This window comes from Macaca mulatta, chromosome 16, assembly GCF_049350105.2.
Source record: "Macaca mulatta isolate MMU2019108-1 chromosome 16, T2T-MMU8v2.0, whole genome shotgun sequence".
Taxonomy (NCBI): domain Eukaryota; kingdom Metazoa; phylum Chordata; class Mammalia; order Primates; family Cercopithecidae; genus Macaca; species Macaca mulatta.
The window spans coordinates 83,973,999-83,990,471 of NC_133421.1; the positions used below are offsets into that span (position 1 = coordinate 83,973,999).

At 52.2% G+C, this 16,473-nt stretch overlaps 1 protein-coding gene across 2 annotated transcripts in view; it reads left to right on the forward strand.

The window, feature by feature from the left end:
- DNAI2 (dynein axonemal intermediate chain 2) overlaps nt 1-13,518 on the forward strand; it is a 43,631-nt gene extending 30,113 nt beyond the window's left edge. For both annotated transcript variants that reach the window (XM_028836750.2, XM_077972631.1), the window contains exons 9-14: nt 1,990-2,213; nt 7,203-7,338; nt 7,959-8,105; nt 9,979-10,206; nt 12,762-12,912; nt 13,228-13,518. In XM_028836750.2, coding sequence (XP_028692583.1) covers nt 1,990-2,213; nt 7,203-7,338; nt 7,959-8,105; nt 9,979-10,206; nt 12,762-12,857 — 831 coding nt within the window. In that variant the 3' untranslated portion in view covers nt 12,858-12,912; nt 13,228-13,518. The remainder of the gene's footprint in view (nt 1-1,989; nt 2,214-7,202; nt 7,339-7,958; nt 8,106-9,978; nt 10,207-12,761; nt 12,913-13,227) is intronic.
- Nucleotides 13,519-16,473: the final 2,955 nt, after the last annotated feature.

Below are 16,473 nucleotides of genomic sequence, written 5' to 3' on the forward strand. Positions count from 1 at the left end.
AACCCAGGGTTCCAACTCTAAGGCCCAGGGTGTCCACCCGCAGCCCGCCACAAAGTCTGAGGCCAGAGGCACGATGGGCCACTCGGATCTGGGTGGCCTTTCTCCTCGGCTCACTGATGGGCAGCGCATAGTCGGCTTGAATACTTTCTTCTCTGGACCTCTCAAGCTTGGTCTTTTCACTTGCCCTTGACACCCAACTTGAAGCCCAGATTTTTGTTTTGTTTTTTTGAGACATGGTTTCGTTCTGTTGCCCATGCTGGAGTGCAGTTGTGTGATCTCAGCTTACTGCAACATCTACCTTCTGGGCTCAAGCCTCAGCCTCTTGAGTAGCTGGGACCACAGGTGCATGCCACCACGCCAGTCTAATTTTTTTTTTTCTTCTTTTTTTTTTTTTTTGAGACAGAGTCTCACTCTGTTGCCCAGGCTGGAGTGCAGTGACATGATCTTGGCTCACTGCAACCTCTGCCTCCCGGGTTCAAGTGATTTTCATGCCTCAGCCACCACACCTGGCCATATTCTGGGTATTTTCTAGAGATTTTATGTTTATCATTTTAGTAATTTTCTGGTAGAAGAAAATGCACACTAAAACAATACATTTTTAAAAAAATAAAAATAAAAAACCTGGGGGGGACGCAGGTGCAGTGGCTCAGCTCTGTAATCCCAGCACTTTGGGAAGCCAGGGTGTGCAGATCGCTTGAGCTTAGGAGTTTGAGACCAGTCTGGACAGCATAGGGAGACTCTGTCTCTACAAAAAATACAAAAATTAGCTGACCCTGGTGGTGTGTGCTTGTGGTCCCAGCTACGTGGGAGGCTGAGGTGGGAGGATTGCTTGAGCCCAGAAGGTCAAGGATGCAGTGAGCCGAGATCGTACCACTGCACTCCAGCCTGGGCAATGGAGCCAGATCCTGTCTTAATAAATAAATAAACTAGGAGTTCTTTTTCATTTTTTTCTTTTTTCTTTCTTTCTTCTTCTTTTTTTTTTTTTTTTGAGGTGGAGTCTTGCTCTGTAGGTCAGGCTGGAGTGCAGTGGCATGATCTTGGCTCACTGCAACCTCCTCCTAAAACCTGGGAGCTCTACAGGGGCAGGTTCACCACCGGCAGAGGACATCTGAGCCCGTTGACAAAGTCCCTCCCCTCAGCATGCCCCTCCCCTGCCTAACTCAGCTGTTCTTTCCATTTGGAATGCTGAGGACACAGCGCCATTGTAGGCTCAGGCCCTGCTGGTGGAGGTTGTCCAGTCTAGCCCAGAAGTGAAGACATGGAACAGTCAACAAGGCAGGGCATTGCATGACGGAGGGGGTCATGCTCAGAGACGCAGAGGGAGCACTGGGTCAGGAGTCAGGAGACTGGCCTTTGTGCATTCAGTCCGCAGTAAAGTGAGTAACTACTAAAGCTCAGTTCGTGGGCAATGGACCCATGTCAGACAAGCTTGCGCCCCTCAAAGAGCTCACCCACCAGCAGTAGGGGGACGAATTACATCACTGACTGCCAGGTGGCTTCCTGAGTGCTGGTTGGTCACCCGCTCTGAGTTCTCAGGGACACCAGCCTGGACAATGCTATGACAAATGTCACTGTCCTGCCAGGGAAGGCTCTGCCTATCCTGTGAGTGATCTGGGTGGACCACCCTGGCTCCCCTCCCTGGGTCTGCTTTACTCCCTCTGTAAACAAACATTCAGGATCTTGATGGCCAAATGCTTCGAGGACACAGTGATGCTCTGCAGAAGGGGCTAGTGGTGACCCTCCAGGACTGGAGGAGCCAGGGAGGACTTCATTCAGCACAGGCTCCTTGAGCAACTTCCAGAAAGGTGGGGTCTGAGGAGCCCGGGAAGAGTGGGGACAGCTCTCCAGGAGGGGCCACAGCCCTTGCCGAGGCTTGATCTGAGGGCCTTTCTAGGGCCTGCAGACCCCCCAAGCAGGCTCCTGTCCATGCCCGCTAATCCGAGTTGACGGTTCATGGAGCCTTCCCCTCCCGTGTCACTCCTTCCACAGCCCACCAAGTTCATGGTGGGGACTGAGCAGGGCATCATCATCTCCTGCAACCGCAAGGCCAAGACGTCAGCTGAGAAGATTGTGTGCACCTTCCCGGGCCATCATGGCCCCGTCTACGCCCTCCAGAGGAACCCCTTCTACCCGAAGAACTTCCTGACAGTTGGTGACTGGACAGCCCGCATCTGGTCTGAAGACAGCCGGGAATCGTCCATCATGTGGACCAAGTAAGAGGCAATGCTGGGGACGGGAGGGGATGCAGAGGACAGGAGGGGATGGAGGGAGCCCAGCTGGGCCCAGGAGAGTCCTGAGCCTCCATACGTAAAATGGAGAAAAAAGCCTTCCACAAACACCCGAACTCGTGTTAGCAAGTGACTTGCTCCAGCCACTCCACAAAGCGACAGGCTTCAAACCACCCAGCTGCTCAAAATAATGGCCATGGCTTAATTTTCTTTCCTTTTTTTTTTTTTTTTTTAGACATAGTCTTACTTAATTCCCCAGACTGAATGCAGTGGCGTGATCTCGGCTCACTGCAACCTCCACCTCCCAGGTTCAAGTGACCCTCCTGCCTCAGCTTCCCGAGTAGCTGAGACTACAAGCACCTGCCACCATGCCCAGCTAATTTTTGTATTTTTAGTCGAGATGGGGTTTTACCACATTGGCCAGGCAGGTCTTGAACTCCTGACCTCAGGTGATCTGCCCACCTTGGCCTCCCAAAGTGTTGTGATTACAGGCGTAAGCCACTGCGCCTGGCTGGCTTAATTTTCATAATCCTCAAAATACGCCTAGGAGGAGGCAGCATTGCTCTTCTCCTCATCTCATTTTTCATGTCAGGGAAATGGGCTACAGAAAGGCCAAGCCACTCGCTCCTGCTCTCCCAGCTAGTGAGGAGCCAAGCTGGGGTGTGAACCCAGGAAGCTTGGCTGGGAAATGTGGGTGCCTTGGTACGATTCAGCAATGCGGCATAGCCTGTCTTGCTCAGTGCCCACTCCTCTGAGGGGAGCAACAGACAAGGAGCCTGTGATAGCTGTGAGCACAACGGTTAGATCAGAGAAGCTTGGACTATCACATCCCCCTCCGTTTTTCTTAGGGCCCATGTACCTTGCCTAAAAGTGCCCTTTCTCCTCCTCCTCTTCATCTCCTAAGTTAGGTAATAAGCCCGAATTCTAACCACCCCCTTGAGTCACTCACTGCTGGGCGCTCCCGTGGGTATTGTGCATTGATGTATAAATAAATTCCTTTTTTCTCTTGCTAAAAAAAAAAAAAAATCCTGGGGCTCCTTTCCTGCCCACAGAGCCACAGACTCCTGTAATGTCAGTGCCACCATCAACCCTAATGAGCATCTTTGGTTCCTCTGCTTCCCACATCTGTTTGCATCAGAATCTCCTGGGAGGAGTTTTTGTTTGTTTGTTTGTTTTTGAGACGGAGTCTTGCTGTGTCCCCCAGGCTGGAGTGCAATGGCACGATCATGGCTCACTGCAACCTCCGCCTCCCGAGTTCAAGCCATTCTCCTGCCTCATCTTCCCCTGTAGCTGGGACTACAGGTGCACGCCAGCACGCCCAGCTAATTTTTGTATTTTTAGTAGAGACAGAGTTTCACCATGTTGGCCAGGCTGGTCTCAAACTCCTGACCTCAGGTGATCCACCTGCCTCGGCCTCCCAAAGTGCTGGGATTACAGGCATGAGCCACCGTGCCTGGCTGAGGAGTGATTTTTTTAAAATCCAGATTCCCAGCCCCAACCCTGGGGGTACTAACAGAATCTTAGGCTTAGCCTAGGAATGGGCTTGTTAAGGAGCTCCCTGGGGCTTGTGACTCAGCCAGTCCTTGCTTTGGGAGCAGAAACCTGGTTCGATGTCATTCTACAGGGGTAGGAACGCTGGCTGAGAAGGGCAGCCCATTGTTCCTGAAGGGGTGGCCTGCCCCTCCACACCTGTGGGCGTTTCTCGTCAGGTGGAACGAGAGACTTGAGAAAAGAAATGAGACACAGAGACAAAGTATAGAGAAAGAAAAAGTGGGCCTAGGGGACCAGCGCTCAGCATACAGAGGACCCACTCCGGCACCGGTCTCTGAGTTCCCTCAGTATTTATTGGTCGTTATCTTTACCGTCTTAGAAAAAGGGAAGTGGCAGGATGATAGGATCATCGTAGGGAGAAGGTCAGCAGTAAGACATATGAATAAAGATTTCTGTGACATAAGTTTAAGGAAAAGTGCTGTGCCTTGATATGCATATGCAAACATCTCCATAAACCTTTTTAGTGCATAAAGAGCAGCATTGCTAGCAAGTCCCACCTTTCGCCCTAAGGCGGTTTTCTCCCATCTCAGTAAATAGAACATAAAATCGGGTTTTACGCGGAGATGTTCCATTGCCCAGGGATGGGCAGGAGACAGATGCTTTTCTCTATCTCAACTGCCAAGAGGCCTTCTTTCTTCTTATACTAGTCCTCCTCAGCACAGATCCTTCATGGGTGTCAGGCTGGGGGACGATTAGGTCTTTCCCTTCCCATGAGGCCATATTTCAGACTATCACATGGGGAGAAACCTTGGACAACACCTAGCTTTCCTAGGCAGAGGTCCCTGCGACCTTTGGCAGTGTATGTGTCCCTGAGTACTTGAGATTAAGAGAACGGTGATGACTTTTCACAAGCATACTGCCTTCAGGCACTTGTTTAACAAAGCACACCCTGCACAGCCCAAAATCCTTTAAACCTTGAGTCACCACAGCACATGTCTCTTGCAAGGACAAAGTTGGGGGTAGGGTCAGAGATTAACAGCATCTCAAATACAGAACAGAATGGAGTCTCTTATGTCTACTTCTTTCTACATAGACACAGTAACAGTCTGATCTCTCTTTCTTTTCCCCACAGTTCCAGGCCTCATAGCAAGTAGGGGGTTCCCAGTAGACATGAAGCCCTTCACAGGCTATAGGAGCCTTGCCAATGTCATCAGGTCCTGCAGGCTGCCAGGGCTGTGTGAAAGGAACAGGGAGGGCAGGGTGTCAAACACAGCACCCTTAGGCCTTTCACAGGGCTGGTTCCTAGAGGGACTTGATGGACCTGTGTCCTAGAACCTGGGTCTCCCTTGTCCTCCTCCTGCATAGGGTTAGACAAATAAGAATATTTGGCATTGGGCCGGGTGCGGTGGGTTCATGCCTGTAATCCCAGCACTTTGGGAGGCTGAAGCAGGAGGATCACTTGAGGTCAGGAGTTCAAGATGAGCCTGGCCAATATGGCGAAACCCCGTTTCTAATAAAAATACAAAAATTTAGCCGGGCTTGGTGGTGCATGCCTGTAATCCCAGATACTTAGGAGGCTGAGGCAGGAGAATCGCTTGAACCTAGGAATTGGAGGTTGCAGTGAACTGAGATCATGCCACTGCACTCCAGCCTGGGGGACAGAGTGAGACTCAGTCTTTAAAAAAAAAAAAAAAAAAAAAAAAAGAGGGCTGGGAAGGATGGCTCATGCCTGTAATCCCAGCACTTTGGGAGGCCGAGGCGGGTGGATCACCTGAGGTCAAGAGTTCAAGACCAGCCGAGATCACACCACTGCACTCCAGCTTGGGTGACAGAGTGAGACTCCATCTCAAAAAAAAAAAAAAAAAAGAATAGTTGTCAGTTAAATCTGAATTAAAAAAAAAAAACTAATTTTTTTTTTTTTTAGTATAAGTATGTCCCATGCAATATTTGGTATATACTTATACTAAAACTTATTCATTGTTTGTCCAAAAATCTCCAGTGTTTTTTTTTTTGTTGTTTTTTTTTAAGTGAAGTATCTTTGTTGCCCAGGCTGGAGAGCAGTGGCACGATCTTGGCTCACTGCAGCCTTCACCTCCTGGGTTCAAGCAATTCTCCTGCCTCAGCCTCCTGAGTGTCTGGGATCACAGGCCCCCACCACCACCCCTGGATAATTTTTGTATTTTCAGTAGAAGTGGGGTTCCACCATGTTGGCCAGGCTGATCTCGAACTCCTGACCTCAGGTGATCCACTGTCCTCAACCTTCCAAAGTGCTAGGATTACAGGCATGAGCCACCGCGCCCAGCCCAGATCCTTTCTTCGTCTTGATCATTTCTCCCACTGTGGCCTACCGGTCAACACACTCAGCTGCAAAGGTGACTGGGAAATGTAGTCTCTGCCTTGCCCACCAGGGGCCCAGCTACAACTATATTGCAATGCAGGAAGGGAGAAGAGGTCTGGGTGAAAATCTGAAGGCTCCACTGTGTGTGCACGTGTGTGTGTCTCTTTTTAAAAAAATGTTCAATTTTCACTGAAGAAATTCTTGAAAATCCACATGAAACAAAGTAGGAAATGCCACTCTCCTCATCTCAGTAGTAACAGCTTTTCTGGGTATGTCCTTCCTCTGACTCCTATCCATGAGTCCCAGGGCTGGGACCAGGTACAGCGACACGTGCCTGCAGCCTGGAGTTAGCAGCAGAGAAATGCCAGTGGCCAGCCCACAGGAAGGACTGTGCTCAGAGCCCTTTATTTATTTTATTTGAGATGGGGTCTCACTTTGTTGCCCAGGCTGGAGTACAGCAGCAGAAACATGGCTCACTGCAGCCGCGACTTCCTGGGCTCAAGCGATTCTCCCATTTCAGCCTCCCGAGGAGCTGGGACCACAGGTGCTTGCCACCACACCCGGCTAATTTTTTTATTTTTTGTAGAGACAGGGTCTTACCATGTTGCCCAGGCTGGTCTCAAAATCCTGTCTTCAAGCGATCTTCCTGCCTTGGCCTCCCAAAGTGCTGGGATTACAGGCATGAGCCACTGCACATGACCAGCCCAGAACGCTTTAAAGAGCAGCCTGTCAGACACCTGAGGTCAGGAGTTTGAGACCAGCGTGGCCAACATGGTGAAACCCCCATCTCTCATAAAAATAAAAAAATTAGCTGGGTGTGGTGACGGGCACCTGTAATCCCAGTTACTCAGGAGGCTGAGACGGGAGAATGGCTTGAACCCAGGAGGCGGAGGTTGCAGTGAGCCGAGATCGCACCACTGCCCTCCAGCCTGAGCAACAGAGCAAGACTCTGTCTCAAAAAAAAAAAAAAAGGCAACCTGTGAGCTGTGGGTGAGTGAGGTCAGCACAGCTAGAAGTCAGACACAAGGAAGAACGTCCCGCCCAGCAAGACTCTGATACCCTGGAGCCCAGAAGGGACCAAATGAGCCGAGCTGTGGCTCAGAAGCCTCTGTCCCTCCAACCGTGATGTTGGCTACCTCCCACAGGTACCACATGGCTTACCTCACTGATGCCGCCTGGAGCCCCATAAGGCCGGCCGTTTTCTTTACCACCAAGATGGACGGAACCCTGGACATCTGGGACTTTGTGTTCAAGCAGTGCGACCCCGCCCTCAGCCTGAAGGTCACGCGCATATCCCTCCCCGTGCATCCCGGTCCTCAGGGAGCCAGGCTCCGGCGTGGGTGTGAGTGTGGGGTACTGTAAGCACGTGTGCAGTGTGTGGCCAGGTGCGTTTGGGCCTCTGTGGAGGAGCCGTGTGCAGGCTGACTGCAGAGATTGCTTTGGAGTGCGTGCTCCTACAAAGGTTAAGGGGCCTGGGGGACTTGGCACCCCGGTGGCACAACAAAACCACCTGGGGGAAATTTAAAAAGAAACAAAAGCAGGTACCTGGCATCTCCTGTCCACAGGCTGATTCCTTCAGAGCCCCTGGTGGTTGGCTGCTGGACCTTCCCCTTCATGTCAGGGAGGCCAGAGCGGAGCCCTGCTGGCTGGGGCCATGAAAGGGTGGGGGCGTTAGGGTGACCGTAAGGCAGAAGTGAAGGGGTGGGGCGGGAGATGAGGCAGGGAAGCCAGGGACCTTGACAGCCAGTCTCCGAGTTTGAACTTCATCCTGTGGGGCAGAAGCGTCCCTGAGGGTGTTTGAACAGAGCCAAGTGGCTGAGCCTCCCCAGGGGCCAGTTAATCAGACACATGTAACTTTGCTTCTCTCTCCTCTACCTGGGTCTGCCCGGCCCCTTCAACAGGTGTGTGACGAGGCCCTCTTCTGCCTCCGGGTGCAGGACAATGGGTGTTTCATCGCCTGCGGATCCCAGCTGGGGACAACCACCCTGCTGGAGGTCTCGCCTGGGCTCTCTACCCTCCAGAGGAATGAGAAGAACATAGCCTCTTCTGTAAGCACCGCATGCCTGGGGAGAACCCCTCCAGCACGTCCCGACCTGGCCCCACCACAAAGCAGGCTGGTCAGAAAATAGATGGCCCCTCCCTCCCACCCCCTAGGACATGGGTGCACATTTCTGGGGAGGCAGTGCAGTATGCTGACATGGGCTCCATAAATAGGTGTTGGCATGTCCATTTGCCCTTGCTCAACTGCTGGGCAGCTAAGTGGGCTTCAGTTAGTCACTTCACTCTCCAGGATTCAGTTTTTTTACCTGTAAATCAAAGAGGTTTGACTTGGTCAGTTTGTCTAGTTTCAAATAACCCTTTTTTTTTTTTTTTTTTTTTTTTGACAGAACCTTTCAAATGAAGGCTTAGTATTTTATTGTATTATATTGTATTTTAATTTAATTTAATTATTTTTATTTATTTATTTTTGAGACGAAGTCATGCTCTGTTGCCCAGGCTGTAGTGCAATGGTGAGATCTCGGCTCACTGCAATCTCTGCTTCTCAGGTTCAAGGGATTCCTCTGCCTCTGCCTCCTGAGTAGCTGGGATCACAGGTGCACACCACCACTCCCAGCTAATTTTTGTGTTTTTAGTAGAGACAGGGTCTCACCATGTTGGCCAGGCTGTTCTTGAACTCCTGGCCTCAAGATGATCTGACCACCTTGGCCTCCAAAATTTTGCTGGGATTACAGGCATTAGCCACCGTGGCTGACCTAATTATTTTATTTTATTTTACTTTTATTGTATCTATTTATTTTATTTTATTTTGAGACAGGGTCTTGCTTTGTTGCCCAGGCTGGAGTGCAGTGGCACAATCATGGCCCACTCAAGCCTCCACCCCCCAGGCTGAATTGGTCCTCCCGCCTCAGCCTACCTAGTAGCTGGGACCACAGGCATGTACCACCATGCCTGGCTCATTTTTTAATTTTTGTAGAGACAGGGTCTCCCTATGTTGCCCAGGCTATTCTCAAACTCCAGGGCTCAAGCAATTTTCCCACCTCAGCCTCCCAAACTGCTGGGATTACAGGTGTGAGCCACTGCGCCTGGCCTGAAGGCTTAGTAGAATGCCAATAGAGAAGCCAGATGGAAGGGGGCTTGAAGAAGGGGACTGAGATCCATTCCTACATCCTTTCCCCAGTGAGCAGCCCTGTAGGCAACTCCCCAGAACCATGGGGAACACTGTGGAATTGAAAACCCCTAGTGCTGGGGCCAGGTACAGTGGCTCATGCCTGTAATCCTGGCACTTTGGGAGGCCGAGGTGGGCGGATCACCTGAGGTCGGGAGTTCGAGACCAGCTTGACCAACATGGAGAAACCTCGTCTCTACTGAAAATACAAAATTAGCTGGGTGTGGTGGCGCATGCCTGTAATCCCAGCTACTCTGGAGGCTGATGCAGAAGAATTGCTTGAACCCAGGAGGTGGAGGTTGCAGTGAGCCGAGATCACGCCATTGCACTCCAGCATGGGCAACAAGAGTGAAACTCCCTCCCAAAAACAAAGCAAAACAAAACAAAAAAGGAAAACCCCTGTGCTGAGGCTGGGAGAGCCTCCTGGCTCTGCCTGAGACTGGGATCTCACTATTGAGCTGGTCCTTGTTGGGCCAAGTCTGCCATATTTCATAGCCCCAAAGGGTGCTCTTCCGTCTGTGGTCCTGCAACTCCACGCTCCTTGGCATTGAGTAACTCAGCGTCCCTGCTGCAGCCTTCCAACCCCAATATTCAGCCCTCCTTCCTTGACACCAGCCCTGGATACAGACCTCTACAGTACAGGGACTGTATGGAGAGCGAGGAGGCTCAGCAGAAGCCCCACCTGGCCCCTGCACTGGAGTCGCTTGCCGTCCCGCCCTCTCCCCACCCGGCTCTCTCTGTCCCTATGTATGCAGATGTTTGAGCGTGAGACCCGGCGAGAGAAGATCCTGGAGGCCAGGCACCGGGAGATGCGGCTGAAGGAGAAGGGCAAGGCGGAGGGCAGGGACGAGGAGCAGACGGACGAGGATCTGGACATAGACCTGGAGGTGCTGGTCAGCAGGGCTGAAGAGGAGTTCTTCGACATCATCTTCGCAGAGCTGAAGAAGAAGGAGGCAGACGCCATAAAGCTGACGCCAATGCCTGTAGGGGCCTGGACAGGGGTTGGGTGGGTTGGGGACTGGGTGGGAGACATGGCACTTGGGTTCTGCTTCTGCTTGCTGACTTCCTGGGTGACCTCGAGCAAGTAGCCTTACCTGCTGGACCTTAATTTATTCACCTGGCGAATGGGAAGAATCATTCCTTTCCTTCCAAAGAATCTTAAGTCTCCAAACAGACTTCAGGCTCCCAACAGGCAGGAACCATACTCCATGCCTCCTGGTATCCTCCCTCCCTTCCTCCCAGAGAGGGCACATCTTGAACATGCGTGTTGAGTGACTGAACGAGGGAACATGTGTGTTGAGTGACTGAACAAGGGTCCTAGAGGTAAGTGAGCTGTCAGAGAGGAATGGACCTTGAGACCCCTGGAGGGAAGGGCTGTGACATTAGCGGTGTGCACATCATGCTGGCTTACCCAGATTTGGTGTCAGGAGTGTGACCTGTGGTCAGCTCATCTGCCCATGGCCCCAGCTCTAAAGCACTTTCTAGCTGTATCACGTGAGCTGGTCACTTCACTTCTTGCTTCCTTCATTTCCATCTGCAAAATGAGGAGATGTTGCTATAAAGATGGTGTCTAGTCACCTTCCAGGCCCTCTTTTGTACCAGCAGAGAGAGGAAGAAAAGACATTGTCTGTCTGGGTCACCTCCTTTAGGCACCACAGATAAGATGCCAAGGTATGAAAGAACCAAAGAGCAGCATGGAAAGGAAAAGAAACAGTGGGTATATGCCAGGATTTACCCTTATAGGCAAGACTGGCTGCAGACTTGGGGATTGGGGGCACTGCAAAATGAAAATGTGAGGGCCCTCATTTAAAAAGTACTAAGAATTTTAAAATGGTGACACTAGAGCATTAAACCAAGTGTGGGCCCTACTGAGATAGGGTCCAGTGTATTTGCACAGAGCACCCACCCATGACGCCTGCTTGCAAGAAGAGCTGTATGGCAAGTTCTTGGCCCCTGATAGAGTGGACAGAGCGAAGGATGGCACATGAGCACACAGAGAAGATAATTGGTTCCACCTTGTGACTTCTTTCCTCTTCTGCCTCCCTCCCCCTTGGTCTAAAGTTGTGATTTCCACAGGTGCATTTTGCATTTGAGGGTACTTGGTTATGAGATGTTTTCTTCTCACACTGGGTAATACAGGTGGGGCAGAGAGCTCCCTCCACTTCTGGTGGAGGCAAAACTAGAATCCTGGATTCTGATGCCTTGTCCAGGGCTCCTCCCACTCACCACTCCTGGCCTATCCAGCCCTGTGGAAAGCAAAGATGACACTGGCCACCTTTTACAATGCAATGGTGGCTGGCAGGCACCATGCTTTGTGACATAAGTCCCAAAAGGTGCTTCTCACCATGGCTTGAACATTCTACATGAAGAAGTTGAGCCTTGGAAGGGGTTCAGGTTCACAGAACTTGGCCCCTTCCTCTTCCTGCCTGCCACACACTTCCTGTCTCTCTCTTAGTCTGCAGTTGGCCCAAAACACTGGTGGTCATAAAGTACCGTGTGGTACTGAAGCCGTTTTTTTGTTGTTGTTTTTGTTTTTTTTGAGACAGAGTCTTGCTCTGTCGCCCAGACTGGAGTGCAGTGGCCGGATCTTAGCTCACTGCAAGCTCTGCCTCCCGGGTTTACGCCATTCTCCTGCCTCAGCCTCCCGAGTAGCTGGGACTACAGGCGCCCACCACCGCGCCTGGCTAATTTTTTTGTATTTTTTAGTAGAGACGGGGTTTCACCGTGTTAGCCAGGATAGTCTCGATCTCCTGACCTCGTGATCCGCCTGTCTCGGCCTCCCAAAGTGCTGGGATTACAGGCTTGAGCCACCGTGCCCGGCCTGAAGCCATTTTACATAGGCTGGGTCCTTATGCCCACTATTTCTTTTTTTTTTTTTTTTTTTTTTTTTTTTTTTTTTTTTGAGACGGAGTCTTGCTCTGTCGCCCAGGCTGGAGTGCAGTGGCCGGATCTCAGCTCACTGCAAGCTCCGCCTCCCGGGTTTACGCCATTCTCCTGCCTCAGCCTCCGGAGTAGCTGGGACTACAGGCGCCCGCCACCTCGCCCGGCTAGTTTTTTGTATTTTTTTTTTTTAGTAGAGACGGGGTTTCACGGTGTTAGCCAGGATGGTCTCGATCTCCTGACCTCGTGATCCGCCCGTCTCGGCCTCCCAAAGTGCTGGGATTACAGGCTTGAGCCACCGCGCCCGGCCTATGCCCACTATTTCTAATCCTGGCCACAGTCCTGCAAGGTGTCGCGTCCTCTCTATGGGTGAGGGAGCCAAGGAGACTCGGAGGAGCTAGCCCGAGACCTCCCAGTCTGCATATGGCAGAAGCCAGGCATGTACACAAGTCTGCCAGATTCCCCCAGTTCTGCCCATCTTCTGTACTGGCTGGACCCTCGCCAGCCACAGAGCTGGCACCACAGGTTCCAGAGTGCTCAACGACCCAGGCTTCAGCCATTTGGCTGCTTTGGGCCTCGTGGGGTTCACATCCCAGGGGAGTGGGGAAGGCCTGCCCCCCACCAACACCAACACTTCTGTGCTGTCTTTCCCCTGCAGCAGCAACCAAGTCCAGAGGAAGACCAGGCAGTGGAGGAGGGAGAGGAAGCAGCGGGGGAAGGAAAGAGTGAAGAAGTGGAAGAAGATTTAGCCTAGAAGTCAGCCTTCGACTGCGGCGCTGTCCCTGTGTGCCTTCCTTTCCCACCTCTTGGTATTGCCCTGCTCTCACAAGTGGGGGGCTGGGCTCCCCCTTAAAGCAGTACTGGGTGGTGGGTGGGGAGCATCGGGCCCTGACTCCCACCCCTACAAATCACTAGCCCCCACTGACTCACTGGGCACTGAGTCCTGAGCCACCCCTTGGAGGGAGGGAAGGGGCAGGGCTTGTCCCGGAGCTGGCTGCCCCCTTGTCTCAGCCGTCCTGAGCCCACCCCAAGACCGAGGCCACCTTAGTCCTGGCCCTGGATGTTGCCTGGGATTCAGCTTCTCACAGGCTCCCCAGCAATCATTTTTGTTTGTAATCTTGCAGACCCTCAACCAGACTTGCATGGCCATGGCAGGGCCTCAGGAAGACCTTCGGGAGCGGGGAAGGGTTTCTCCTCCATGATCGACCCTCCTCGTCCACCTACAAATCAGGGAAGTCTGTCCACTTTGAAAATGCCTTTCCAGGCAGTTCCCTGACCATCTGGACACATTGCCACGACAGGAGCCTCCAAGTGTGTGGGAGGGGACGGGCGGGACGAGCTTGGCTGTTCTGCTGCAACTGAATGCTTTCTGTTATCCGAATTCTTGTAAAATTAAATGAATCATAACAATGCCATGAGTTACTATGTGTGATGCATCCCGCACCCAGAGCCTTTGACATTAACTCGTGTAATTCATTCACGACATCCCTGGAACTGTGTGCTCCTATCATTTTTACACTACACAGGAGGTTCCAGGAGAGGTACAGGGACATGCCCAAGTCTCAGAACTTGTGACTGGGCACAGCGGGAACGGGAGCCCAGGCAGCTCATTCCTGACCCTGCCCACAGTCATCAACTGTGGGCCAGAGGCTGCGCAGGCCTCTCGGGGACTCCAGGGTGGGAAGTGGGCTGCCCTGGGGGTGCCCTGAAACCACAGCTCAACAGAGCAGTCAGTGACCATTACCAGAGACATCAGGAGGTCAAGAGGGCACCTCAGTGCCAGCCTTGCATGAGGAACAATGCCCTGACCATCATCATCCTGTGGATGGCAGGTGACCTTGGCAGGGACCCAAAGTGCCCTTGAAAAATGCCTGTGTTGGTTGGGTGTCGTGGCTCACGCCTGTAACCTGAGCACTTTGGGAGGCCAAGACAGGAGGATCACTTGAGCCCAGGAGTCAAGGAGGATCACTTGAGACCAGCTTGGACAGCATAGTGAGACCCCCATCTCTAATTTAGAAAAAGAAAGAAAAATGCCCACGTTAAGAATCTCCTTGGCTGGGTGCAGTGGCTCACACATGTAATCCCAGTACTTTGGGAGGCCAGAGTGGGAGGATCACTTAAGCCCAGGAGTTCGAAACCAGCATGGGCAACATGGGGAAACCTCCTCTCTATAAAAAATACAAACATTAGCCTGGTGTGGTGGCGCACCCCTGTAATTTCAGCTACTCAGGAGGCTGAGGTGGGAATATCACTTGAGCCCAGGAGCTCGAGACTACAGTGAGCCACGATTGCACCACTGCTCTCCAGCCTGGGCAACAGAGCAAGGCCCTGTCTTGAAAATAAAATAAAATGGCCGGGCGTGGTGGCTCACGCCTGTAATCCCAGGACTTTGGGAGGCTGAGACGAGTGGATCCTGAGGTCAGAAGTTCAAGACTAGCCTGGCCAAAATGATGAAACCCCATCTCTACTAAAAATACAAAAAAATTAGCTGGGCTTAATGGCGCATGCCTGTAGTCCCAGCTACTCGGGAGGCTGAGGCAGAGGATCGCTTGAACCTGGGAGGCAGAGGCTGCAGTGAGCTGAGGTCATGCCATTGCACTCCAGCCTGGGCGATAAGAGCGAAACTCCATCTCAAAAATAAATAAATAAAATAAAATAATCTCCTTGAGGGGGGACCCAGGGCCAGCTGCCTCTCATACCCAACGAGAAAAATTGAGTTGTCGACTGTGGTTAACCTTGATAAAAACAATCTCAGGTTATACTGAGTGCTTGCTCTTCACAAGCACCCCAGGAGTGATCTCACTATCTTCAATCCGCACATTATGGATGTGGCAGGCAAGACAGAGAGAGGGGGTAACTTGCTGAGTCTAATGGGAGTGGGTGGCAGAGCTGAGACTTCAGCCCAGAGTCCCAGCCCTACAGCTTACACCATGCACACTGCACTCCCGGGACCCTGGTAAGAGTAGTGGGCTGGGCCATTTCCGCTCCCTGTCATTCCAGCATCAGAGAGAGGGGGCCGTGAGAGGCCAGCAGGCCCCTCATTGTGCGGGTACACACAGACACCCAGTGCTGTCCTCGGGAGTGCCCTACTTAGAGCAGCGATTCTCTACTGGGGAAGATTTTGCCCCCAGCAGGACATCTGTCAGTGTCTGGGGACAACCGGTGAGGGGAGTGCTCCTGGCATTGAGTGGGTAGAGACAGGGACCCTGCTCAGCATCCTGCATTTTGGACAGTGCAGTCACGGTGGAGAGGACCAATTTAGAGAAAAATCTACCCAAGTGGAGTGTCCCAAGAGAAAGTACGGGCTCTGCACACGCTAACCTGAGCACACTGAAGGCCCTGGTAAGAGACTGGCACCGTGAGCTCGAACGCAGGAGGACCTTCTTTCGCTGAACTGGAATTTTGGCCTTTGGCTCATGCCTGCAAAAGGAGGCCGCCTGCTGGAGTCGGCAGGTCCCTCGTGGGTGCAGAGAATGCCACCGGGCAAGCACAGCATTTGAAGAGGCATTTGAGGAGCGGCTGTGGAAGTGGAGAGGAGAGCCCCGCAGATGGCACCTGGCAAAGGGCAGCACGAGCTCAGTGGGTGCGGTGTCAACGCTGCCAACCCGCACGATGACCTTCACTGACCTCCCATGCTGGCCTCACCGGGAATCTGTAGGAGGCAAAGGTGACTGCTGGCCTGACGCAGTGGCTCACACATGTAATCTCAGTACTTTGGGAGGCCAAGGAAGGAGGATCACTTTAGCCCAGGAGTTCAAGACCAGCCTGGGCAAACTAAGGAGACCTCATCTTTATGATATATATATATATTATTATTATACATATTATACATATATATTATTATATAAAAATTATTTTATACATATATATATATTTTGCGACAGTTTCCCTCTTGTTGCTCAGGCTGGAGTGCAATGGCGTGATCTCAGCTCACTGCAACCTCCTCCTCCCAGGTTCAAGCAATTCTCCTGCCTCAGCCTCTCAAGTAGCTGGGACTGCAGGTGCCCGCCACCACGCCTGGCTAATTTTGTATTATTAGTAGAGACGGGGTTTCACCATGTTGGCCAGGCTGGTCTCAAACTTCTAACCTCAAGTGATCCACCCGCCTCGGCCTCCCAAAGTGCTGGGATTACAGGCGTGAGCCGCCGTACTCCGCCTATTAAAATTGTTTTTTTTTTTTTGAGACGGAGTCTCGCTCTGTCGCCCAGGCTGGAGTGCTGTGGCCGGATCTCAGCTCACTGCAAGCTCCGCCTCCCGGGTTCCCGCCATTCTCCTGCCTCAGCCTCCCGAGTAGCTGGGACTACAGATGGCCTACCAGGGTCAGCATCCAGAGACCCCCGGGCAGCCTCTCTGTGTGCTGAGGTCCTGGG